The 25065-nt window shown below is 54.7% G+C and overlaps 1 protein-coding gene and 1 long non-coding RNA gene across 7 annotated transcripts in view; one reads left to right on the top strand and one right to left on the bottom strand.

Moving 5' to 3' along the window:
• KIFC3 (kinesin family member C3) overlaps window positions 1–24430 on the top strand; it is a 45307-nt gene extending 20877 nt beyond the window's left edge. For 5 of the 6 annotated variants that reach the window (XM_073015415.1, XM_007993486.3, XM_073015414.1 and 2 more), the window contains 17 exons: window positions 10084–10149; window positions 10680–10823; window positions 10929–11168; window positions 11976–12149; window positions 12729–12876; window positions 12956–13086; window positions 15662–15773; window positions 17006–17187; window positions 18409–18513; window positions 20341–20471; window positions 21050–21173; window positions 21418–21547; window positions 21634–21863; window positions 22204–22338; window positions 22809–22917; window positions 23492–23518; window positions 23734–24430. In XM_073015415.1, the coding sequence (XP_072871516.1) occupies window positions 10084–10149; window positions 10680–10823; window positions 10929–11168; window positions 11976–12149; window positions 12729–12876; window positions 12956–13086; window positions 15662–15773; window positions 17006–17187; window positions 18409–18513; window positions 20341–20471; window positions 21050–21173; window positions 21418–21547; window positions 21634–21863; window positions 22204–22338; window positions 22809–22917; window positions 23492–23496 (2166 nt within the window). In that variant the 3' untranslated portion in view covers window positions 23497–23518; window positions 23734–24430. Of the gene's footprint in view, window positions 1–1474; window positions 1498–10083; window positions 10150–10679; window positions 10824–10928; window positions 11169–11975; window positions 12150–12728; window positions 12877–12955; window positions 13087–15661; window positions 15774–17005; window positions 17188–18408; window positions 18514–20340; window positions 20472–21049; window positions 21174–21417; window positions 21548–21633; window positions 21864–22203; window positions 22339–22808; window positions 22918–23491; window positions 23519–23733 lie in introns of those variants that run through there. The other variant, XM_073015417.1, reaches the window with a different exon arrangement.
• Window positions 20159–21591, bottom strand: LOC103233072 (uncharacterized). Its single transcript, XR_497305.3, has 4 exons — window positions 21463–21591; window positions 21042–21211; window positions 20795–20907; window positions 20159–20534 (listed from the first exon to the last, which is right to left on the bottom strand). It is a non-coding gene; the product is annotated as an uncharacterized lncRNA (long non-coding RNA).
• Window positions 24431–25065: the final 635 nt, after the last annotated feature.

Here is a 25065-nt window from a genome sequence, read left to right as displayed (position 1 = left end):
TCAGATACGAGTTCCAGTGCTAGGTCCACCACTTACTGGTCAGGTGACCTCAAGTAAGTTGCCTAACCACGGCTTAACCTCTTAGGAGCTCAGTTTTTCTTCCTGTAAAATGGGGATAATAATAGTTCCTACCTCAGGGGAATAGGGGATGAAAAATGATCTTATGAAATCCCCCTGCCCTACTGGCAAAGCTGACTCAGTTAATGGGGCTCCATTATCACTGTTGGGATTTGGGCTTGTGGGGGCTGCAGTGGTCTTTTCAGGCCTCCCCACGGCTGTGCCAGGTGGAGGAGGTGTTTGTATATACTGAGAGCAATTGGGCCAAAGGTCCATAGTCCTTGAGCACCCAGCTGACCCAGGCCACAGAGGCCGCTCATCTCTGTCTGGTGACCACAGGAGGCTGTGGCTGTTGGGATGACCCTCCCCAGTGTTGTTAACAACAGTTCCAGGCCACGTCCTGCTGGCCTTGAGTTCCCCTGTCCTCTTGTGGATGTCCCTAGAGCCATGGCCTCAAGGTTCCTGAAGTTCCCAACAATGTGACATGCTGCCCAGACCTCACTACACTCCTTTTTTATTTTGAGACGGTCTCACTCTGTCACCCAGGCTGGAGTGCAGGGGCGTGATCACAGCTCACTGTAGCTCCTGCCTACCGGGCTCAAGCCATCCTCCCACCTAAGCCTCCTGAATAACTGGGACCACAGGTGTCCACCACACCTGGCCCACTTTTGTATTTTCTGTCCAGACGGAGTCTTGCTATATTGCCTAGGCAGGTCTCAAACTCCTGGACTCAAGAGATCTGCCTGCTTCAGCCTCCCAAAGTGCTGGGATTACAGGCGTGAGCCACTGTGCCCGGCACTCACCACACTCCCTTCCTGCCCCCTGCACCTCAAGAGTGAACCTTAAAAAACTGTCTTCAGGCCGGGCACAGTGGCTTACACCTATAATCCCAGAACTTTGGGAGGCCGAGGTGGGCAGATCATCTGAGGTCAGGAGTTCGAGACCAGCCTAGCCAACATGGTGAAACCCCGTTTCTACTAAAAATACAAGAATTAGCCGGGTGTGGTGTTGCACGCTTGTAAGTCCAGTTACTAGGGAGGCTATGGCAGGAGAATTGCTTGAACCTGGGAGGCGGAGGTTGCAGTGAGCCAAGATTGTGCCACTGTAGTCCAGCCTGCATGACAGAGCAAGACTCCATCTCAAAAAAAAAAAAAAAAAAAAAAAATTGTCTTCAGAGGCCACAGGCTGGAAAACTAGCTCTTGCCCTCAAATGTGTCTTGTTTGGCTGCTGTCTTCTTCTTCTTTATTTTTTTAAATCATTTTAAAAATAGATGTAACATAAAATTTACCATCTTAAGCATTTTTTTGTTGTTGTTTGAGAGAGTCTTGCTCTGTCGCCCAGGCTGGAGTGAAGTGGCACGATCTCAGCTCACTGCAACCTCTGCCTCCTGGGTTCAAGGAATTCTCCCACTTCAGCCTCCTGAGTAACTGGGACTACAGGTATGCACCACCACACCTGGCTAATTTTTGTATTTTTAGTAGAGATAGGGTTTCATCATGTTGGCCAGGCTGGTCTTAAATTCCTGACCTCAGGTGATCCACCTGCTTCAGCCTCCCAAAGTGCTGGGATTACAGGCGTGAGCCACCGCGCCCGGCTGATCTGAAGCATTTTTGAGAGTTAAGTTCAGCAGCAGCACATTCTCATTGTGCAATAACCATCACCATCTGATATGGTTTGGCTCTGTGTCCCTACCCAAATTTCATCTCGAATTATAATCCCCACATGTCAAGGGAGGGACCTGGTGAGAGGTGAACGGAGCATGGGATGGTTTCCTCCATGCAGTTCTTGTGATAGTGAGTTCTCATGAGGTCTGATGGTTTAAAAGTGGCAGTTTGCCCTTCGTGTGCTCACTTTCTTTCTCCTGCTGCCATGGAAGACATGCCTTGTGTCTCCTTCTCCTTCTGCCAGGATTATAAGTTTTCTGAGGCCCCCCCAGCCATGTGGAACTGTGAGTCAATTAAACCTCTTTTCTTTTATTTATCTGTTTATTTATTTATTTACTTATTTACTTATTTTTATTTTTTGAGATGGAGTCTCTGTCTCCCAGGCTGGAGTACAGTGGCACAATCTCAGCTCACTGCAACTTCCACCTCCTGGGTTCAAGTGATTCTCCTGCCTCAGGCTCCTGTGTAAACTGGGACTACAGGTGTACGCCACCATGCCCGGCTTTTGTATTTTTAGTAGAGACAGGGTTTCACCATGTTGGCCAGGCTGGTCTTAGACTCCTGACCTCAAGTGATCCACCTGCCTCGGCCTCCTGGAGTGCTGGGATTACCGGTGTGAGACACCTCTTTTCTTTAGATGAAACCTCTTTTCTTTATAAATTACCCAGTCTTATGTATTTCTTTATAGCAGTGTGAAAACTCACTAATACACCATCCATCTCCGGAACTCTTTTCATCTTCCCCTACTGAAATCCGGGCCCCATTAAACAGTAACTCCTCATTCTGCATCTATCTCCGTGGGTTTGACTACTCATGTAAGTGGAATCATCCAATATTTGTCCTTCTGCGACTGGCTTATTTCACTTAGTATAATGTCCTCAAAGTTCATCCATGTAGCATACATCAGAATTTTCTTCCTTTTTAAGGCTGAATAATATTCCATTGTATGGATATACCGTATTTTGTTTGTTTTGTTTTTCCATTCATCCATCCATGGGTTGCTTCTACTTTTTGGTTACTGTTAATAATGCTGCTATAAATGTGAGTGTACAAGTATCTCTTTGAGTCCCTCCTTTAAATTCTTTTGAGTATATACCCAGAAATGGAATTGCTGGATCATATGATAGTTCTATTTTTAATTTTTTGAGGAACCATTATACTGTTTTCCATAGTGGCTGCACCATTTTACATTCCCACCAACAGTGCACAGAGGTTCCAGTTTCTCCATATCCTTATGAGCACTTGGTTTTTCGTTTTCTTTATTTATTTGTAGAAATGAGGTCTCGCTATGTTGCCCAGGCTAGAGTGCAGTGGCCATTCATGGTCGTAGCTCACTGCAGCCTCTGAACTCCTGGCCTCAGGCAATCTTCGTGCTTTAGCCTCCTGGAGTAGCTGGGACTTGCTCCTGCTTATTTTTATTTTTGCAACAGCCATCCTAATAGGTGTGCAGTGGTATCTCATAGTGGTTTTGAGTTGCATTTCCCTAATGCCAGTGATATTAAATATCTTTTCATGTCTGTTTTAGCTATTTGTATGTCTTCCCTGGAGAAATTTCTATTCAAGTTCTTTGCTCATTCTTTAATTGGTTTTGTTGTTGTTGAGTTGTAGTTCTTTATATATCCAGAATAATAGCTCCTTATCAGATAAATGATTTGCAAGTATTTTCCACGTGTTGCCTTTTCACTCTGTTGATAGTGTCCTTTGTTATACAAAAGTGTTTAATTTTGATGAAGTCCGACTTATCTCTTCTTTTATTGCCTCTGCTTTTGGTGTATATCCAAGAAATCATTGCCAAATTTAATGTCATGACATTTTCTTCTCTATTTTCTTCTGAGAGTTTTATAGTTTTCGCTCTCACATTTAGGTCTTTGGGGCTTTTTGTTTTTTATTTTGACACAAGATCTTGCTCTGTTGCCCAGGCTGCAGTGTGGTGGTGTGATCATGGCTCACTGCGGCCTTGGCCTCCTGGGCTCAGGTGATCCTCCCACCTCAGCCTCCCTAGTAGCTGGGACCACAGGCGTGTGCCACCATGCCCAGCTAATTTTGTTTACTTGTTGTAGAGACAGGGTCTCCCTGTGTTGCCCAGGCTGGTCTAGAACTCCTGGGCTCAAGCAGTCCTCCTACCTTGGCCTCCCAAAGTGCTGGGATTATACCATGCCTGGCCCTCTTTGATCTATTTCGAGTGAATTTTTGTATATGGTATAAGGTAAGGATCCAACTCCATTCTTTTGCCTATGGATATCCAGTTTTCTCAGCACCATTTGTTGAAAAGGTTATCCTTTCCCACATTAAATGGTCTTGGCAACCTTGTCAAAAATCATTTAACCATGTATGTCAGGGTTTATTTCTGGACTCTGTATTCTATTCCATTGGTATTTATGTCTGTTTTAATGCCAGTACCACACTGCTTTGATTGCTGTAGCTTTTTTTTTCATTTGAGATGGAGTCTCGCTCTGCCGCCCAGGCTGTAGCACAGAGGTGCAATCTCAGCTCACTGCAACTTCTGTCTCTCAGGTTCAAATGGTTCTCCTGCCTCAGCCTCCTGAGTAGCTGGGACTACAGGCACCTGCCATGAGGCCTGGCTAATTTTTGTATTTTTAGTAGAGATAGGGTTTCGCCATGTTGGCCAGGCTGGCCTCGAACTCCTGACCTCAGGTGATCCGCCTGCCTCAACCTCCCAAAGTGCTGGGATTACAGGCATGAGCCACCGCGCCTGGCCAAACTGCTGTAGCTTTTTAATGAGTTTTGGAATCAGGAAGTGTGAGACCTTCAGTCTTTCAAGACTGTTTTAGCTATATGGTGTCCCCTGATAAGGATTTTTCTATTTCTTCAGAAAATGTCATTGGGATTTTGTTAGGCATTGCATTGAATCTGTAGATCACTTTGGGTGGTATTGACACCTTAACAATATTAAATCTAATCCATGAACATGGAATGTCTTTCTATTTATTGGTGTCATCTTTAATTTCTTTCACCAGTATTTTGTAGTTTTTAGCATACAATATTTAACCTTTGTTAAGTTTATTCCTCAGTACCTTATTCTTTTTGATGCTATTGTAAATGGAACTATTTTCTTAATTTCCTTTTTGGATTGTTTATTGTTAGTTGTAGAAACGTAACCGATTTTTGTGTGTTCATTTTGTGTCCTTCAACTTTGCTGAATTTATTAGTTCTAATTGTCCTGCTTTTAAAAGCAAATTAATTCCAACATTTAAATCTTAATGAAATTCATCTAAAACTCTAGACTTCCTTTTTGTCATAAAATATTGGAAGATGTGGCACCTCTGAGCTGACATTCCCACATGGCACCCACCGCTTGAGGTCGAGTGGCAGCTCCTGCCTTTGGTGGAGAGGAGCATCCTTTAGCACACTCCAGCCCCACCACCCTTTCTGTCTCTGCTTACCAACCTCATCCACAAGCTCTGCTCTGGCTGGCCCCATGCATTCAGCATTCCTCCTACATGTACTTACTGAACACCTACTGTGTACCAGACACTGTTCCAGACACTGGGAGTATAGTGCTGAACACAACAGACAAAAATCCCTGCCTTCACAGACCTTTCCTTCGCATATATCACTCATTTAATCCTCGAGACAGCCTCCATGAGGTAGCCTCATTATACAAATAAGGAAAATAAGAGACACAGAGAACTTAAGAGACTTGTCCAAGGTTACCCAGCGGGTAAGGGAATGTCTGGATTAGAACCTGGGCAGCCTGGCTTAAGAATTCGAATTGTCAGCTGCTATTACTTGCCCATCAGTGGCAGAAGGACCCAGAGGTAAAGACTTGGCAACAGAGGCAGGGTGGCATGGACAGGGGACAGACAGGCCTGGCCAGTGGTCATAGAGCCAGGATCAGGCCTTCTGTGGGCTCCACAGGGTATGCTGCCAGGGCCGCCCGGCTGGCCTCTGGGCTGAGTTTCCTTGAGGTTGTCTGGATTCCAGGCCCTCTGGCCTTCCCAGCTCAGCAACTTCGGCCTGGGAGAGGCCGCTTTTCCTTAGCAGACAGCTGATGATCATTGCTGGGCTTGGTGGGAGGTAAAGAGGTAACCAGCAGGTTTTCTCTCTGTGACAGTTAGAGGCCGCCTTGAAAGCAGACAGCTGAGAAAACACAGACCTGGGCTGGCCGGCCCCACCCTCGGTCGAGCAGCTTCTGCCTGTGAAGTGTAAATGCAGGTGGTGTCAAGTTGGCAGACAGGCCCAGCTCCCTCTTCCCCTTGAGCAGGCAGGGCCGAGGCCCCCTGCAGCAGGCCCGTGACTTAGTTGCTCTGGCTGATGAAGAGCTTGGGCCTGGGAGGAGTGTCGCACAGCCCCAGCCTGGTCTGTCCTCAGCCCTGGATTGACGTCCATGCTGTCCTGGAACCGTCTCAGCGGCCTAGTGGGGAGCCTGCTTTCTCCTCCATCCTGTGTCTTGGGCTCAGGCATGTGCCCGCTGCCCCTTTGTGGCCACAAGTATGTATCAAGCCCATGGTGGCGCTTGGGACCCTCCCCTGGTGGGCTTAGAGACACGGACGACCCTTGCTGGCTGGGAGCTGCGGTGAGTGTGTGAAGGGCCCTCGGTCTCCCCTGAGGAAGGCCCTGCCTTCTGGCTCTGCCTGCTCTTGGCTTTCACTGCTCCCAGGCCGTCTCCCATCCGCTTTCCCCAGGTGCCTCCACTTCTCTCTGACTTCTTGCCTGTTTTTCCTAATTCTGAGAGATTGCCTGCCTTCAAGTGCAGGAGAAAGCGGACATCTTCCCCACAAGCCCGAGACCTACACCCAGTAGAGCTGGCCAACCACCTGCCACGGAGCAGGTCACTGGTGCCTGGGCCAGAGTGCTCGTGGTGCCAGTCTGCTGCGTCTCAGCCACATTCCCCCTGCTCTGCTGCCCGCAACAAGCCAGAGATGACCTAGTGTCTGACATCTCTGAGTAAAGGGGCCTTTTACAGCCCCTTCCTCAACTCCCTCACCATCCCCCATGCTCCCCGAGCCTGACCCCCCCACATTGCAGCCACCTCCTTCTGGGCACCCCTCTGAGATTCCAGACAGAACCCAGGAGCCCCCAGGTTCCCATTGTGATGCAAGGACACAACAGAACCCTGGGCCCCAGGCAGGTGGCCAGTGGGTATCCCGCCTCCCACCCCCAGCAAACACTGGCAAACCCCACTCTCCTTGCATTGGGGTCTGAGTGCCTGGCAGTGGCGACAGTGGAGACGATCAAGGTCAGCACGCCCAGCCCCATGCTGAGGCAGCAGCCTATCTAGGGGAGGGAGGTGGGGTGGAAGGAGACTCCATCCTTTTGAAAAGGGAGTCGATTCACTTATGTCAGGGTAGGAAGAGTAGGAATACATATTCTTTGAGACTGAAAAATTACTGGCTGGGCGCAGTGGCTCACAACGGTAATCCCAGCACTTTGGGAGGCTGAGGCGGGAAAATTGTTTGAGGCCAGGAATTCAAGGCCAGCTTGGGCAAAATGGCAAGATCCTGTCTATATATTTAAAAAAAAAAAAAAAAAAAAAAAAAAAAAAAATTAGCTGGGCGTGGTGGTATGTGCCTGTAGTCCCAGCTACTCGGGAGGTTGAGGTGGGAGGATGGCTTGAGTCCAGGAGGTCTAGGCTACACGGAGCCTAGATCGCAGCACTGCACTCCAGCCTGGGTAACAGAGTGAGACCCTGTCTCAAAAAGAAAAAAAAAATTACTGAAAAGCATAAAGATTTTGTCAACTATAATTCCACAACCCAGAGACCCCCACTTTTTAGTACTGTATATTCAATGGTTTTTCAGATGTTTCTTGGACTTAATATGTTGATGAGCCTTTCCTCATGATATTTAAAACTCTTGATAAACATGGATGTAATGACAGAATAGTCCATGTAATGTATATACACATTGTAATTCACCTGCCCACTCCTCTAAGCGTGGGTATTCAGGGTATTCTCAATTTTAGGACTAAATTAGCAGAAAGGCTGCCTCATGCAAACTGTCCCTACTCCCACACGGGGCCAGAGGACTTGAGCCGTCCTCTCATCGGGCACTGAGTGGGCAGAGAAGTGGTGCAAGCTCTGCCTCCCTGCCTGGCCTGTGGCCCAGTGTGTTGCTAGGAAGGAATGTGCTTGTCCAGGTGGCAGCAGAGCTGACCTCCTGGGGCCTGGCCCTTGGGTCACCTGCTTGTCCCCCAGGAGGCCTGACTGGGCCCCCAGCCTTTCACCTGGGTCTTGCATCTTGGAATCCCCCTGCCCCACCGTGAGTAGGCAAAGCCAGCTCCCTGGCCTCTTCCTCAGAGGTGGGGGTGGATCCCTTGGTCCACCCCTGACCACTCAGAGCTGGCCTAACTGCTGTGAGTCAGCGCTCTCTCCAGCCCTGGGAGACAGGGACCTCCGAGGCCGAACACTACCTTGTTTGATGACAGAGACTAGCTTGATGACATCTCAACCATGTAAAGTAGGGAGATTTTATACACACCCCACAAAATCCAGATGTCTGGCCTGTCTTAACTATGGCTAATGCATGCTGCTGGCTGTGCTAAGGGGGCAGACTCTAAACCTCTTTTTTTTTTTTTTGAGACAGCCTCGCTCTGTCACCCTGGGGTGCAGTGGTGCTATCATAGCTTACTGCAGCTTCAGACTCCTGGGCTCAGGTGATCCTAACCCTCCGGATTACAGCTTGGATTATAAGCGTGCACTGGCACACTCGGCTGAGTTTTGAAACTTTTTGTAGAGATGGGGTCTTGCTATGTTGCTCAGGCTGGCCTAGGCCTTTCTTGAAAGAGAATTTTCACGATGCTGGGTGTATGTTTTCACCTCCCGTGGTCTGAGGGGAGCAAATGGTGGCCGCCTTCTTAGGGGGTTCTTGGGAGTCCAGCCCTGCACAGCCCCTCACCCGCCTTACCTGGCTTTCCCCTGTAGTGAGTGGACGTTGTTGCCTGTCATTTAGTAATGAGAACCCAGCTGTGTAAACCTCCTAAACTACCACATAGGAATCTGGCTCTTAACATACCTTTCCTGAGGTGAGGGGTGCTCACTACAGGACGTTCTGCAAGAAAAGTCCTAAACATGCCCTGACGGAAGCTGGAGCCAAAGTCTGTGTCTGCGAATTGTTTCCTGAGGAGAGGTTTCTGGGGGTGGGCTGATGTGAGACCAGAGTCTGGGCCTTGGGAGGGGATGGCTGGCTGGAGGACAGCTCCGGGGAAGGGTTGCTTCCCTGGGATCTGCCCTCATGGGATTGGCACCATGATGGTGTCCCCTCTTCTGGGGTCGGGATAAGCCAGGTAACCATGGCTTCCTCATGGGGTGCACACCCTCTTCCCCTTCTAATAGTCTTGGCCGCCACAGCTCTCCTGCAAGGCAGATTGGGAGCAGGGGTGGACACAGGTTCTAAGTGTGCTCTGGCTACTGGAAGACCCATCTCCACAGGTCGACTTGCCAGAGACCACCCCAAGTGGAAAATTCTGGGGGCTGGGCCAGGGTGAATCCAGGGCTCGGAGGACCTGGAGTATGTATAATCTGGGGGCCCCTTTAAAGAGAGAGAACATGACATTACATAGACACAGGCAGGTACAGGGAAGAGAAAGAACATAATATTACATAGACACAGGCAGGGACAGGAAAGAGAGAGAACATGACATTACATAGACACAGGCAGGTAGAGGAAAGAGAACATGACATTACATAGACACAGGCAGGGACAGGAAAGAGAGAACATGACATTACATAGACACAGGCAGGTAGAGGAGAGAGAGAGAACATGACATTACATAGACACAGGCAGGGACAGGAAAGAGAGAACATGACATTACATAGACACAGGCAGGTAGAGGAAAGAGAGAGAACATGACATTACATAGACACAGGCAGGTAGGGGAAAGAGAGAACATGACATTACATAGACACAGGCAGGTAGAGGAGAGAGAGAGAACATGACATTACATAGACACAGGCAGGTAGAGGAAAGAGAGAGAACATGACATTACATAGACACAGGCAGGGACAGGAAAGAGAGAACATGACATTACATAGACACAGGCAGGGACAGGGCTTTGGAAGGGGCTCGTGGAGTGAGGGGTCCCGAGGGTGGGCTGCCGTTGGGTGGTCCCAGGTGGCGTTGGGGTGGCTTTGGTTGCACTTGCTCTCTGGGCTTTCCTGAAGAGCTGGGGCTGGCTCTGTCCTGTGGAGGGAGAGGGCGCGGGAGGCTGTCAGTACCAGCCCAGGTTTCGCTCACCTGAAGTCCCAGGTGTGACGGGATGCTTGAACATGGGGGAACCTAAGGCCACAGCCTTAGAAGAAGCCACGGCCACATCAGTCATCCCTGGTGCTGGGCAGGAGGCCTGGGTGTGGGCTGGAGCTGAGGACTGAGTCTCACCTGGCTCCTGACTCTGTGCCCATAGGTGGAACACCTGAAGGAGAAGCTCATTAGCCAGGCCCAGGAAGTGAGCCGACTGCGATCTGAGCTGGTGAGGCCACAAGGCTGTCCTGGGGCAGCACAGGGGGCTGGCCTGGCCCTGTGTAGATGGGCCCTGCCAGGGCAGGGGTGCAACCCTCTCTCTGCTGAGCCCACACATCCATCCCACCCTATCTCAGAAACACACCGAGAGCCTTGTCCCCATGTCCTGGTGCCCTCAGAGGCCTTGTGGCTCCAAGGGGTGGGAGATTCCTTCCCGGTTGCTGACATTAAACAGGAGTGTGAACCCTGGTAGAAATATGTCTCTCCTTGTGACTTTCACACTCAGAATAGGGGCAGCAGGGAGAGCAGGCCCTGGGTTGCCACCCTTCTCGACTCTGCCCTCCACTGTCTTTCTCTTGGTTTCTCTCTTGAGCTCGTTCCCTCCTCTCTTGCGCTTGCCTTTTTCTTTTTCTCCTTCCCTCTGCCTTTCTCCTCACCTCCCCTCTCTCCCCTGCCCTTGTGCCATCTCTGCTGGCCCCTCTTCCTTCCCCTGCCATCTGCCCTCGCCACATGCGCCCCCTCGGCCCTGGCTCTCTGCAGGGGGGCACCGACTTGGAGAAGCACCGGGACCTGCTGATGGTGGAGAATGAGCGACTGAGACAGGAGATGCGGCGCTGCGAGGCCGAGCTGCAAGAGCTACGTGCAAAGCCAGCAGGTCCCTGCCCAGGTTGTGAGCACAGCCAGGTGAGCAGAATGGCCGCAGCCCCCATGCTGGTCCTGGAGGGCCACCCTGGCTCCTCAGAGTGAGCCTGTCCCTTGCACTCATCTAGTGCCTCCCACTGGCTGCAGGAGAGTGCCCAGCTCCGTGACAAGCTGTCCCAGCTGCAGCTGGAGATGGCGGAGAGCAAAGGCATGCTGTCAGAGCTGAACCTGGAGGTGCAGCAGAAGACTGACCGGCTGGCTGAGGTGGAGCTGCGGCTCAAGGACTGCCTGGCTGAGAAGGCACAGGAGGAGGAGCGACTCAGCCGGCGCCTGCGTGACAGCCACGAGACCATTGCCAGCCTGCGGGCCCAGTCCCCACCTGTCAAGGTGAGCCCTGGCCCACCTGATCTGTGCCTCAGCCCAAGGCCCCTGGTGCCTGGGGCAGGGCCAGCCCATAAGAGGAGCTTGACCTGGTCAGTAGGTAGGTGCCCGTGGGTGGAGGAATCATTCCAATTCTGTGCTTGATCCTGCCCCTTTCCCTTCCTGTATCCAGAGCCAGGCACCGAGTAGGTATCCAACAACTGAGGTGCCAGGCACAGATGCAGCGCAGCCTCTGGATTCTGCCCCCATCTTTGCCTTTCTTGTTTGTACCCAGGATGGGGCCCCAGGCAGGCTCATAGTAGCCTCTTGTTAAGAAGAGAAGGTTCCAGGCCGGGCGCGGTGGCTCAAGCCTGTAATCCCAGCACTTTGGGAGGCCAAGACGGGCGGATCACTAGGTCAGGAGATCGAGACCATCCTGGCCAACACGGTGAAACCCCGTCTCTACTAAAAAATACAAAAAATTAGCCAGGCGAGGTGGCGGGCGCCTGTAGTCCCAGCTACTGAGGAGGCTGAGGCAGGAGAATGGCATAAACCCGGGAGGTGGAGCTTGCAGTGAGCTGAGATCCGGCCACTGTACTCCAGCCTGGGTGACAGAGCGAGACTCCGTCTCAAAAAAAAAAAAAAAGAAGAGAAGGTTCCAGGAGACCCCCCCAGCTTTCTGGAAAGCCAGGACCTCAAGGCTCCTCTAGTTTTTTCCGGGTTTCTGAGTAGGATGTTCCTGAGAGTTCCTTCCCCTGGCCGGCTGCGTCTCAGGGTCTGGGGTGAGGTCTGGTGCCTGCTGGCTCCACACGCCATTCTTCCCTCACCCCGCAGTATGTCATCAAGACAGTGGAGGTGGAGTCGTCTAAGACCAAGCAGGCCCTCAGTGAGTCCCAGGCCCGGAACCAGCACCTGCAGGAGCAGGTGGCTATGCAGAGGCAGGTGCTGAAGGAGATGGAACAGCAGCTGCAGAGCTCACACCAGCTGACCGCGCGGCTCCGGGCGCAGGTACACAGGTTGTGTGGGGGCACACGCCCAGCCAGGAAGCCAGAGGCAGGCCCTTGGGCCAATGCACCAGTTAAGCATTCGGACACCCCACAGACATGGGGTCCAGTCCCTCCTCTCCCCGATGGCCATGGGACCCAGGGCAAGTTTTGTCCGGTGTCCATTTCCTCATCTATTTTAACACGATCTGGTCCCAGAACCCACCTCACAGTGGGGACTCAGGAACGTGATCCCAAGAAGCTTTTTGCCCAGGGCCCAGCACACAGGCTTGCTCAGTAAGCTCTACAGTGGTACTCATCACTGTCATCACAGAGGCCCTCTCCTACCTTTCTGAGGGCACGCGACTTGGGCACCTGATGTGTGCTCAGTACTGGGTTGGTGTTGGGGCCAATGTACAGAGCTCACAGCCCTTTACGGGGAGAGAGACAAGGCCATTCTACCCCTCTGTGTGTGCACACATGTGTGTGCATGTGTGTTCATGTGCATGGGAGGTGACCAGTGGGGCTTCTTTCTCGGTATGGCACCTGCCCCTCTCCCTCCCACACCTCGAGGTACTGAGCCTTTTCCTGATCTGGCTGCCAGATTGCCATGTACGAGTCAGAGCTGGAGCGGGCCCATGGGCAGATGCTGGAGGAGATGCAGTCCCTGGAAGAGGACAAGAACCGGGCCATTGAGGAGGCCTTTGCCAGAGCCCAGGTGGAGATGAAGGCTGTGCACGAGAATCTAGCAGGTGAGCTGACTGGGGCCCTGTCTGCCCCACACCGCGGCCTCTCATCCCCTCCCGCCTCACAGCCCAAGTGTCCCCATAGGCGTCCGGACCAACCTGCTGACCCTGCAGCCAGCACTGCGGACCCTCACCAACGACTACAACGGGCTCAAGCGGCAGGTGCGCGGCTTCCCGCTGCTGCTGCAGGAGGCCCTCAGGAGTGTCAAGGCCGAGGTGAGCGAGGGCAGTGGGTGGGAGGGTCCAGGGTGAGGGAGCGCACTGGGAGAGGCACGACATCCACCCAGGGCTTCCCTCCAAAGCTCAGACAAAGCCCCTCAGACAGCAGCCCCTGCTCCACCCACCATGACACTTACTGCTGCCCTTATAGGCCCTGTTTGAAACTAGACTGCTTAGGGCAGGCATTCGGCTATTTGTCTTACTATGATTCTTTAAACCAAACATGTTACAGATAACTTCATATTTCAAACATGCAGGCCAGGCGCGTTGGCTCACACCTGTAATTCCAACACTTTGGGAGGACAAGGCGGGCAGATCACAAGGTCAGGAGTTTGAGACCAGTCTGGCCAACATGGCGAAACTCCATCTCTACTAAAATCACAAAAATTAGCTGGGCATGGTGGCAGGTGCCTGTTAATTCCAGTTACTCAGGAGGCTGAGGCAGGAGAATCACTTGAACCCGGGAGGTGGAGGTTGCAGTGAACCAAGATCGTGCCACTGCACTCCAGCCTGGGTGACAGCGAGACTCTATCTCAAAAACAAAAAACATGCTACATACATATTTTTTTAAAAATTATTTATTAGAGACAGGGTTCATTATGTTGCCCAGGCTGGTCTTGAACTCCTGGCTTCAAGCAGTCCTCCTGCCTTGGCCTCCCACAGTGCTGAGATTATTGGTGTGAGCCACCATGACTGGCCGATACAGTCTTATCTCTGTTAGGTTTAACTTAATTCTTTCAAGCTGTACTTGTACATATGAGAATAGCCAGCGCCTCTTAAGTGCCTCCTACATGTCGAGCTGTTTATAGCCGTTAGCTCCTTGAATTTGTATGATAGCTTTGCAAAGACTAATATATTTTGGGAACAGAATATAGTTCTTCTCCTTTAAAAGAGTATGTCAGTAATACGTGGACATGGTGAAAAGTCAGACTCCATAGCGGGGCATCAGGTGAATAGGAAAGGCCTCTCTGCCACCCACCCAACTCCCCCAGTGTGGCCTCTCAGCGTTTCCCCCTGACCATTCTGAGCATGCTTAAGCCAATTGATGTGTGTGTGTGAGAATATATGGTAGGCCCTTCCCCCACTCACAGGTTCTGCGCTTCCAGATTCAAACAACCACAGATCAAAAATATTTGAAAAAGATTTAAAAAGTACAACATTTAAAAATAAGAGAAATAAAAATAACATATGACAACTATTTACACAGCATTTTTTTTTTTTTTTTGAGACAGTGTTTCGCTCTTGTTGCCCAGGCTGGAGTGCAATGGCGGGATCTCAGCTTACTGCAACCTCCACCTCCCGGGTTCAAGTGACTCTCCTGCCTCAGCCTCCTCAGTAGCTGGGATTACAGGCACATGCCACCATGCCCAGCTAGGGTTTTTGTTGTTGTTGTTGTTGATTTGTATTTTTAATAGAGGCGGGACTTCACCATGTTGGCCAGGCTGGTTTTGAACTCCTGACCTCAGGTGATCTGCTCACCTTGACCTCCCAAAGTGCTGGGATTACAGGCATGAGCCACCGCGCCCAGCCCCTACCTGGCATTTTCATTGTATTAGGTATTGTAAGTAACCTGGAGATGATTTAAAGGACATGGGCGGGGCTGGGCACAGTGGCTCATGCCTGTAATCATACCACTTCGGGAGGCTGAGGCAGGAGGACCACTTGAGCCCAGGAGTTCAAGACAAGTCTGGGCAACATAGTGGGACCCCATCTCTATAAAAATAAAAAAACTAGCTGAGTGCGGTGTCCTGCACCTGTAGTCCCAGCTACTCCGGAGGCTGAGGTGGGAGGATCGCTTGGGCCTGGAAGGTCGAGGCTACAGTGAGCCAAGATAACACCATTCATGATGAGTTTCCACCACGTCCACGGAGCTGTGATTGCACTCCAGCCTGGGCAACAGAGCAAGACCCTGTCTCAAAAAAGTAAAGTATATGGGAGGATGTGTGTAGGTTACAGGCAAACACTATATCATTTTATATCTGGGGCTTGAGCATCTGTGGAGTTTTATATCCTCCATGGTTACCAAGGGACGACTGTATACACTGTATACACTTTCCTTCTACCCCAGAAAGGGGACGTGTGATTCCGTATATGGCGGGATACTGTATGTGTGATTTTGCATCTTCTTTCCCCCTGTGAAATGTAACTGGGAGATCTTTATAGATTCATGAGTTAGATGGTATTATCCCTGTTTTCCAGATGTGAAAATTGAGGCTTAAAGACATTGAGTCAGCAGTCTCAGGTCCCCAGCTACTCAGGGGCAGAGGTGGAATTTGAGTCTGGTTGAATCACATAGTCAAGCACTCGTGCTATCGTGTGGAGGCTGAGTCCTGGCTCTATGCTTATTAGCAGAGCAGCCTTGAGCTGTCAGCTTAGCGTCTCTGGGGCTCAGTTTCATCATCTGTAAAATGGGGATGGCAGCAGTACCTACCCAGAGGGGTGATTGCGATAGTCTTGTGTGTCAGGTACTCAGCCAGGGGCAGGAGGCAGTGAGCACCCCTCAGGGGTGGGCAGTTGGGCCAGCAAGGCTGATGGAGCTGACCCCCTGACAGTGGTGTGCACCCCCCACCAGATAGGCCAGGCCATCGAGGAGGTCAACAGCAACAACCAGGAGCTGCTGCGCAAGTACCGCCGTGAGCTGCAGCTGCGCAAGAAGTGCCACAACGAGCTCGTGCGGCTGAAAGGTGACTGCAGGAGGGCTGGGGGTGGACACCAGCCTTGGGGCCTCGACCTGGCTTGGCAGTCATGCTTGGAGCTCACCCCACCATTGAGGCACTATTCTAATCCCATCTCTGTAGATAAGGAAACAGAGGCGCAGAGAAGGCAGGGAGCTTGCTCAAAGCCACATGGATATTAAATGGTCCGCCTTGGATTTGAACTTGAGTCTGTCCAGCTCAGAAGCCCTGGCCCCAGTGCTTGGGCAGGTGACTCCCCAGGCCCTGGATGGCCGAGGGGTGTGGTACTGCAGCACTGGGTTGCTGGCAGCTGGAAAGCCACTTGTTCTGACCTGGGGCCTGGTCAAGCTTGAGACTCCACCATGCACTGCATGGAGCTCTAGAGTGCCTGCTCTGTGCCAGGTGCCGTTCCAGCCCGAGGCTATGGTCATGGCCCCACAGACTGCCTCCCGGTGCTCACTTTAGTATGAGAATGGACAATGGTGATTGTCAGGGAACCTCAACCCTGCCCCCTTCCAGGGCTGAGACAGGCTCTCCTGGGTATGGGACAGGCAAATGTGTTGAGGGGCTTCCCAGAGAAGGCAAAGTTAGAGCTGAGACCTGGATGGTGAGCTGGAACAGATGGGTGAAAAGGGAGGGCAGGTGGGCCATGCTGGAAGTGGGGGTGTTTCCTCTTCATTCCAAGAGCACAGGGATCCCAACGAAAGCTGGAAGTAGACGGTGGCATGACCAGCTCATGCTGCCAGATACCCTTGTGGCTGCCCCACTATCTGGGCCCTCAGATACACCATCAGTCATCACCTGCTGCCGGGCCTATATGCCCATCTGATTCGTAAGCCCTGTCCTGCCATTCAGGAGAAGGCTCTTTGCTCACTGGGGCCCAAGCCCCTCATTGTCTAGATGAAGAAACTGAAGTCCAGGGAGGAAAAGAGAGTATCCGTTCTGGCGTCTCATCCTGACTGGGTGCAGTGCCTGAGCCCCACAACTGACCTTTCCTCCCCATCCCCAGGGCAGAGCTCCAACCCAGTCAGCTGGTCTGTTCAAGAAGAAATGTACTAAGTGAATTCATACTATAGTGTGAATGATGGATAACAGCTTTGTGGGCCCCCTTCCCCTAGGGGGCTGTGCTTAAAAGTCAGGGGACTCCTAGGCCAACTGGTCTGCCTGGGACACCAGTGGACCAGAGTGGAGACTGGTCTTGACATGGCCTGGGCCCATTTCCCCATCCCCAACCAACCCAGGGAACATCCGAGTGATTGCTCGTGTCCGGCCAGTCACCAAAGAGGATGGGGAAGGACCTGAGGCCACCAATGCTGTGACTTTCGATGCCGACGACGACTCCATCATCCACCTGCTGCACAAGGGAAAGCCTGTGTCCTTCGAGCTGGACAAGGTGTTCTCCCCACAGGCCTCGCAGCAGGACGTGAGTGTGGCCCCATGCGGGAAAGGGAAAGCAATGGAGAGAGGGAAACACGGACTCACAGGGAGGGAGAGGGGCTGGGCAGGAAGAAGCATAAGATTAAGGGGTACAGGAATCAGAAGTGGGGAGCCAGGGTCCCGCGCCTTCCTCTGGAGGACAGAAGAGGGTGGGAAGTTAAGACTGAAGGCCTTAGAAGCCTCCTTTGGAAGGAGAGATCCAGAAACAGCCCATCCCCTTCCATGGCTGTGGTTCCTTCCATCCCCAAGGCCCCTTCTACCATGTGGCCCCGCCCACCCTTAAGGCCCATTCCACTATCATAACCCATTCTATTCTCTCAGCTATGGCTCCTCCCACCATGTGGCCCCTCCTATATCCAGTCCCTTCCACCACATGGCCCCACCCACAGCCCCTCCCACCACCATGGCTTTGGGTCCTCTCATCCACGTGGCTCCTTCTACTGCGTGGCCCTGCCCACTCTCAAGGCCCCTCCTTCCATCACAGCCCATCCCACCCTCATGCTGTGGCCCCTCCCATCTGCATGGCTCCACCCACCCTCAGGCCCCTCCCACCCTCCCACCATGTGGCCTCACCCACCTTCAGGTCCCTCCCACTATCACAGCCCCTCCCACTCTCATGGCTGTGACTGCCCACCCACATGGCCCCATCCGTCTTCATGACCCTGCCCATCTTCTCCATCTGGGAGTACCCTCCTGTATCAGTCCCCTGGGCCTTCCTAGGAATCCCCTGACCCCCTGAGGCTGTATGAGAACCATGTGTTCTCAGTGTCCACTCTTCCCTTATCTCTGCCCAGACCAACCTGCCAGCCCTACCAAGGCCTGTGCCCTCCTGTTCTCATGTCTGGTTCTGTCTTTGCCCCCAACCGCTGACAGCTGGCAGGCAGGCCCAGGCCAGAGAGGCCCCAGGCATGTGCTGGCCTCCGCCTTCCTTGTGCTGAGTGCTCTTTGAGAGAGAGCAGGAGGAGCTGGGGGAAGGGCAGCAGGCACCAGCCTGTCTTCCCTGCAGTCTTTGGGCGGCCCAGTTGCCCACTGATGTCTAATGTATATGACTCACGAATCACGAATCATTGTGAGCTGAGTGACTGCAATAACACATGCTGTGGTGTTGCTGAAGGACAGCATGGTTGGGGAGGTGGCTGGACTTGTAGCTGGTGGTCCCAGTGGCCCTGGAAGCCCCCCACCAGCCTCCCTCCCACCATCTTCCCAGGTGTTCCAGGAGGTGCAGGCCCTGATCACCTCTTGCATCGATGGCTTCAATGTCTGCATCTTTGCGTATGGCCAGACGGGTGCCGGCAAGACATACACGATGGAGGTGGGTGCTGCCCCACGGGGTGGGGGTTCACAGTGAAGTATGAAGGGAGTGCGGGCTCCTTCATTGGTCTTGGGGTTTTGTGCAGTGTGTGTTTTGCCTCATTTGGTCCTCACAACCCAGGAGCAGAGGCTGTAGTTATCTGTGTTAGCCCCAAGGCACCAGGCCTTAAGAGGGGGCCCCCTTGCCCAACGGTACCCACAATGGGCCCAGCAGGACTGGGGAAGAGGCAAGGGGGGTCTGTCATCACAGGGATCTTGGCCTGGGGACAGAGTCCAGGGCAGGCTACCCACCTCTCTCAGGACCGGGGCTGCATTTCACCTTGAGTATGCACTGCACGCTCCTGCTTTACGGCTGCCCCGGCCAGGCCTGGGGGATCTGGGATGAGTGGTTGGTCTCAGTCCTCAAGGAGATCCCAGGGCAAGACTGGCATGCGAAGGCTGTGGTGGGGAGCCCAGCTCTTGCTGGTGGCCCCTGGGGCCAGGCCAAGGATTCCTCTCCCTGCCCGTCACCAGTGCCCTCCCAGGTGTGGTGGAGCAGGTGGCTGGCCAGGGAGGGGGGTGTTGAGATGAGGAAGGATCTTGACTGTGGGCAGAGGGCAGTGGAAAGCTAGCCCTGGCTCTTGAGGGGTGCTGTGGGATTCCCTAGGTCAGAAGGAGGCCAGGTGGTACGGCATCTGGGCAGGGGAAAGGGCTGGCCAGGCCTGCTGGGCAGGGAGCCTGTCATGGCGGCCCTCTATTTCCCATCTGGACTCTGCTGTTCCCTCAATTCTGGAACTAGTGAGACTAGTTAGTGGGGGCAGGCCAGGCCAGGTGGGAGGAGGAATGGGGTATGTGCAACATCCCGTGGGCTCCCTGTTCTGCTTTGGGATTGCTTGGAGTTGAGTTGACCACCAGAAACATCAGCGTTCGTCCTCAGGCGTATCTGCTGATGCCTGAGGCATATCGGGCATTGTGCCAGGTACAGCTTTGACCCAAACAGTCCCTGCCTCCACAGGGGGCCCTCCCCACAGGGCCAACCTGGCTGTGGGGAGGCAACACAGTCCATATAAATCAGCAAGTGTCCTGTCAGGCCAAGGAGAAAAATAAAGCCAGGGATGTGGAACTGACTAGGGGGAGGGACAGGGCATTTGGGGGTGCTGGGCGAAGGAGCAGCCTCCCTGAGGGAGATGACAGAGCCGACCACGGGGAGGTCAGAGGAGCACCCAGGGCAGAGGGAGCTGCAGGGCCAAGGCCAAGAGGCCAGAGCATGCCAGGGGCACCTGAGGCCCGACCAGGAGGCCCCTGTGGCAGGAATAGAGAGAGGGTGAGAGATACTGTCAGAAGAAGGGCGAGGGCCAGGCTCCCAGGGCCTCAAGGGCCCAGGTAGGGACTCCAGGTTTCCTTTTAGAAAGGCCGGCCCACCCCTCCTGCCCCAGGACACTGGTCCACTCCTCCCTGTGCCTCCTCTCCACCACCCACAGAACCCAGGCCTCAGCCTCCCTGAGATTGAGCCCCTTTCTGGGCAGTGCTGGGGTCATTCATTTCCAGCGCCCCTCCCAGGTGGCCCCGCAGGGCCAGGCATGCATCTGGCCGTCAGCTGGCCTATGTGGGGTCTGGGCCAGGCCCCTCACGCCAGTGCTGGACAATGAGTCTCAGGGTAGTCCTGGCAGGGTGATACCATTTTAATGGTGGGGAAATAGAGGTGCAGTTGCCTGCAGCTGGTGGAGGGCATTTTGGGGGACAGTGGCAGGTAGGTAGGAGGTTTGGGCAAGGAGGCTTGCCTGTGAGGAGTAGCCAAGGGGCTTGGGGGACAGACCTGGCTCACTGGGGCCTTTCCTTCTGCCCCCAGGGGACCCCCGAGAACCCAGGTATCAACCAGCGGGCCCTGCAGCTGCTCTTCTCCGAGGTGCAGGAGAAGGCGTCTGACTGGGAGTACACCATCACCGTCAGCGCCGCGGAGATCTACAACGAGGTCCTCAGGTGGGAGCCCCAGGGTGTGCAGAGCAGGCCTCAGGGGCAGCTTTGGGGTCCTCCGGGGTGGTGCTGGAATGAGGTCCTCAAGTGGGAGCCCCAGCATGTGGGGAGCAGGCCTCAGGGGCAGTTTTGGGGTCCTCTGGGGTGGTGCTGGAGCAATGGGGGATAGGAAGTGGGGTCTTTCTGAAGGGAGTGCAGGGAACAGATGAGGCCATCAAGGGACCTGGCTGCAAGTCCTGACTCAGCCCATCGGTTTGGGTGGTCCTGTGGGGAGGAGGGGCGCTCTCTCAGCCTGCCCCAGCCCAGACCCAGGCAATCCTTGCCCCTACCTGTGGGCTGCACCAGGTGGCCATGGGTGGGAGTGGGCAGCTGGGGGCCCTGCCCACAGGGCTCATTGCATTGTGGAGTGAGATCTCTGCGTCAGCTGAATGCGGTGGAGGAGCTGGAGGAGGAGAGATGCGCTCAGCTGATGGCTGAAGAAGGCTTCCTGGGTTGGGGGAACATTCCTGGCTGGGGGGCTGGGTGCAGTGCAAACAGCAGCCAGAAATGGGAGGAGGGGGTGACTGTCTCACTTACCCCTCCAGGGACCTGCTAGGGAAAGAGCCTCAGGAAAAACTGGAGATCCGGCTATGCCCAGATGGCAGTGGGCAGCTGTATGTACCAGGGCTGACTGAGTTCCAGGTGCAGAGCGTGGACGACATCAACAAGGTGTGGAGGAGGGAGCCCCTGACCACAGCCACACTGCTCTAGAGGACAGAACTGGGTTTGAATGTAGGCTCTGCTGTGTCCTAAGCACGCACCCTTGGGCAAGTCCCCAAGCCTCTCTGAGCCTCAGTTCCCTCATCTAAACTGCAGAGGGTGGTGCCACTCCTCATGGATGCTTGGGGCCAGGTGACTCTGAGGACCCCATTCTCAACGCTGTGCCTCTGCCCTCCCGCTCCCAATCCCCCAGGTGTTTGAGTTCGGCCACACCAATCGCACGACGGAGTTCACCAACCTCAACGAGCACAGCTCCCGCTCGCATGCGCTGCTCATCGTGACGGTGCGAGGCATGGACTGCAGCACGGGCCTCCGCACCACGGGTGAGAGTGGCGGGCAGCCTGGCCTGAGGATCCCCACAACCACAAGGGGCACGGCAGGCCTGATCTGCTGGGTGCCCTCCCTGCAGGGAAGCTGAACCTGGTGGACTTGGCTGGCTCCGAGCGCGTGGGCAAGTCGGGGGCTGAGGGCAGCCGCCTGCGGGAGGCACAGCACATCAACAAGTCGCTGTCAGCTCTGGGGGACGTCATTGCTGCCCTGCGCTCCCGCCAGGGCCACGTGCCCTTCCGCAACTCCAAGCTCACCTACCTGCTGCAGGATTCACTTAGTGGTGACAGCAAGACCCTCATGGTGGTACAGGTGAGTGCCTTGGGTTAGGGCAGGCCAGTCCCTAGAGTGGAGGGGCTGCGCTAGCAGCGAGACCCAGTCACCCCAGACTGTGCAAAGGGACCCTTGTCTCAGCAGCTCCATAGTCAGCAACAGCCCCCAGCCCCAGACCTGGCCACACACACCCTGCGTGACTCCCAGTCCCTTCTCTCCACCTTTGACCACACTACCTCTGCCACCTTGCCTGCCCTCCCACCCCCTCTCTCAGTCCTCTCCAGGAAGCCTTCTGACATCCCCAGCTGTGAGCTCCCTCTGGTGACCCTGCTGTCCCTCCAGCTGGCCTGGTTGGGCAGTGAGCTCTTGTGTCCCCTAGGTGTCCCCTGTGGAGAAGAACACTAGCGAGACGCTCTATTCCCTCAAGTTTGCTGAGCGGGTGCGCTCTGTGGAGCTGGGGCCTGGGCTACGCAGGGCAGAGCTTGGGTCCTGGTCGAGCCAGGAGCATCTAGAGGTACGGGGACCGTCACAGGCCTGGCTCAGGTGGCCCTGGGTCAGAGACTTTGGGTCATGGCAGGAGCGGGAACTGGGCGGGGACGTCCTGAAGCAGTGGGGGCGGGGAAGCTGCCAGAGGTGGGTGGAGCTACAGCTGGAACCCACAGCCAGGAGCCTCTTCAGTACAGGTAATTCTTCTTGGCCTCAGAGGTTCCTGTGGGGTGACCAGCTGGCCGTGGGGGTGGCACACAGTAGGTACTAGTTGTACCTAGCACACAGTGGTAACTAGTTGACTTCTTTACATGTATTATCTCGTTTAATTCTTGCCATAACTGTGAGGCTGGGGCACGAGCATCATGCCCGTTTTGCAGATGAGGAAACTGGGTGTTAGGAGGTTAGGAGGCAGGGCAGGGGAGTAGAGAGCAGCACAGCAGGGTGGGGGGCCAGGGCACCCGTGGCCCACGCCCACCCGCCCTTCCCTGCTGACAGTGGGAGCCGGCTTGTCAGACGCCACAGCCCTCAGCACGGGCCCACTCAGCCCCCAGCTCTGGGACCAGTAGCCGCCCTGGATCCATCCGGAGGAAGCTGCAGCCCTCGGGTGAGCCTGGGGTGGAAGTGTGGGTGGGGGAGTCTCCCCAGGATAATAATCACCAGGCTGCCCTTACCTGGATTGGCTTTCTACTTTCTTTCCTTTTTAAAAAGTTCTTACAACTTCTCCAGAACCTGTTTTACAACCTCCCCTGCCCCCAGGCAGTCGTCAGGGCAGACAGTGCTGTGTTCAGTCTGCAGGTGGGAAATGGAAGGCCTGTGGGGAGGGGCAGTGTAAGGAGACCCCAGCCTCCCAGCTTGGGGTGCTGAGTCTACCCTGGGGCCCTGCTTTCTGAGGGTGGGCTGGCTGGGCCTGTGCAGTAAGCCCCCTCCAGAGCAGTCCCTGCCTCCCCCTCCCTGCTCCTCAACTGCCCCGGGGATAGAAAGGGCAGGGCTTGCCTACGTCCTAGGTGAGGAGTGAGCCCCACCACAGGACCGGGATCCAGGACTCCAGCCCCTGTTTAGCCTAGATCATGGGAAGGCCTGGCCTGTCCTTGAGTCCAAAGGGGTAGCAGCAGCAGGGTCCTGTGGGGTACTGGCCTGAGGCAGGCCCACCAGTGAGACGCCTGTCACTTTGATTTCAGCCTGACGGCTGGGGCTGCAGCCTCTAGGTGAGTGTGGGGCCAGTGGCCCAGGGCTACCCGCCTGCCCGCCCCCGTGGGTTGCAGGGCTGCGCTGGGACGTTCTGCTGCTCAAGGCTGGGTCTAGCCTCCGCTGGTGCTTGTCTGTGTGCTTCTGCTGGGTTCCCTCCTGCTCTTGGTGGCACCTGTTGTGGGCTGCCAGTGGGCGAGTGGACAAGAGGCTGATGATCCCGGTGCCCCTGCAGGGAAGTCTCGGCCACTGCCTGTGTGACGGATGTGACCCCGCTGGGCCTGGAGCTGGGCCCCGAGGCCTCACTGGCCTGTTCCTGCTGCAGCGCCAGGACCCCCGGAGGTGGAGGCAAGAGTGAAGGCTCCTCTTCTGCCCCGTCTCCCCTCAGAGATGAGAAACATGTTCAGAAGGAAACGGTGTCTCTCGGCTGTGGCTCTGGGTGCAAACTGCATGGGCGGAAAAGCGGGGGTGGCTGCTCTTCCTGGCGGGCCTGGGCTGTCAGTGAGCTGGGCCCCGTGAGGAGGGCAGGAGAGTGGAGGAGGGCGGGCCTCTCACCCAGGCTGCCCCAGCTCCTCTCCTCAGCTTGCAGGACTGGCCAACCCCCTCCTTTGTGGGTGGGCAAGGAGCCTCCTGGCAGGCTCAAGAACCATGCGGACTGGGGTGGGTTGGTGGCACCAAGGGCAGCCCTCCCCGCCCCTCTCCTTCAAGGAGGGGTCCCGCAGCTGGGGTGTGTACAGAGGCGCACGGCCTCCTGCCACGGGGCTGTGCTGTATTTATGGCTGACAGAGGCAGCCAGTGGGTGGGGGATTCTGCTGCTCCCTCACCTGCCTGGCTCACTGGTCTCTTGAATTTTCTTCCCTCTGAAATCCTATTTAAGAACTTTTGGAAGCTTAGCCATTTTTACTTATTAAAATAAAAGCCTTTTTACACAAGTATGGTCTGAAAACGTTGGCCTATGAGCCCCTCTTGGTCTGCTAAGGGGGATGGGGCACTGGCAGGTCCTGTGGACTCCCGCGCTGGCTGGTCACCCCATAGCCCTCCAGGATCTGTCCTCTAGAGGTCAGTTAGGGACATGCATCCTTAACTGGAGGGAGCCCGCGCCGTCCCACCCTGGGTCACTTTCTCTGTTGTTTGTGGTCACAGTCACCTCATGCAGTGCCTACCGCGTGCCCACAATAACCGACCTCCCAACAGGGGCATCCCTCCATGTTACTGATGGGAAGGAAACTAAGGCTGGAGAGAGCTTCGAAGGCTCATTAAAGCCTTGCCCAAACCATGCTGGCCTTCCGGGTTACTGCTGGACACGACCCACTGCCCACCCTGTGCCCACCCTTTGCCCTGGTCGTTTCCCTCTTCAGTGAACTGGCCAGAGGTCCACGCCACCTTCCTCCAGTGCCGAGGACCCTGACCACCCCGGGACAGGGCTGTACCTGGTCCCTGCCTTGGGAGCAGGAGAGGGCCCACCTGTCGCAGTGACCACAGAGCGGTGGGCCCTTTCCTGCCAGCCAGTGCTGGAGGCTCCAGCAGGGAATGACAGCTGATCAGAGCCCTGCTCAGAAGAGGCAGG

Source organism: Chlorocebus sabaeus, chromosome 5 (assembly GCF_047675955.1).
Source record: "Chlorocebus sabaeus isolate Y175 chromosome 5, mChlSab1.0.hap1, whole genome shotgun sequence".
Lineage (NCBI taxonomy): Eukaryota > Metazoa > Chordata > Mammalia > Primates > Cercopithecidae > Chlorocebus > Chlorocebus sabaeus.
The sequence above is the reverse complement of the archived record's forward strand: the minus strand, read 5'-3'. Positions and strand labels throughout refer to the sequence as shown.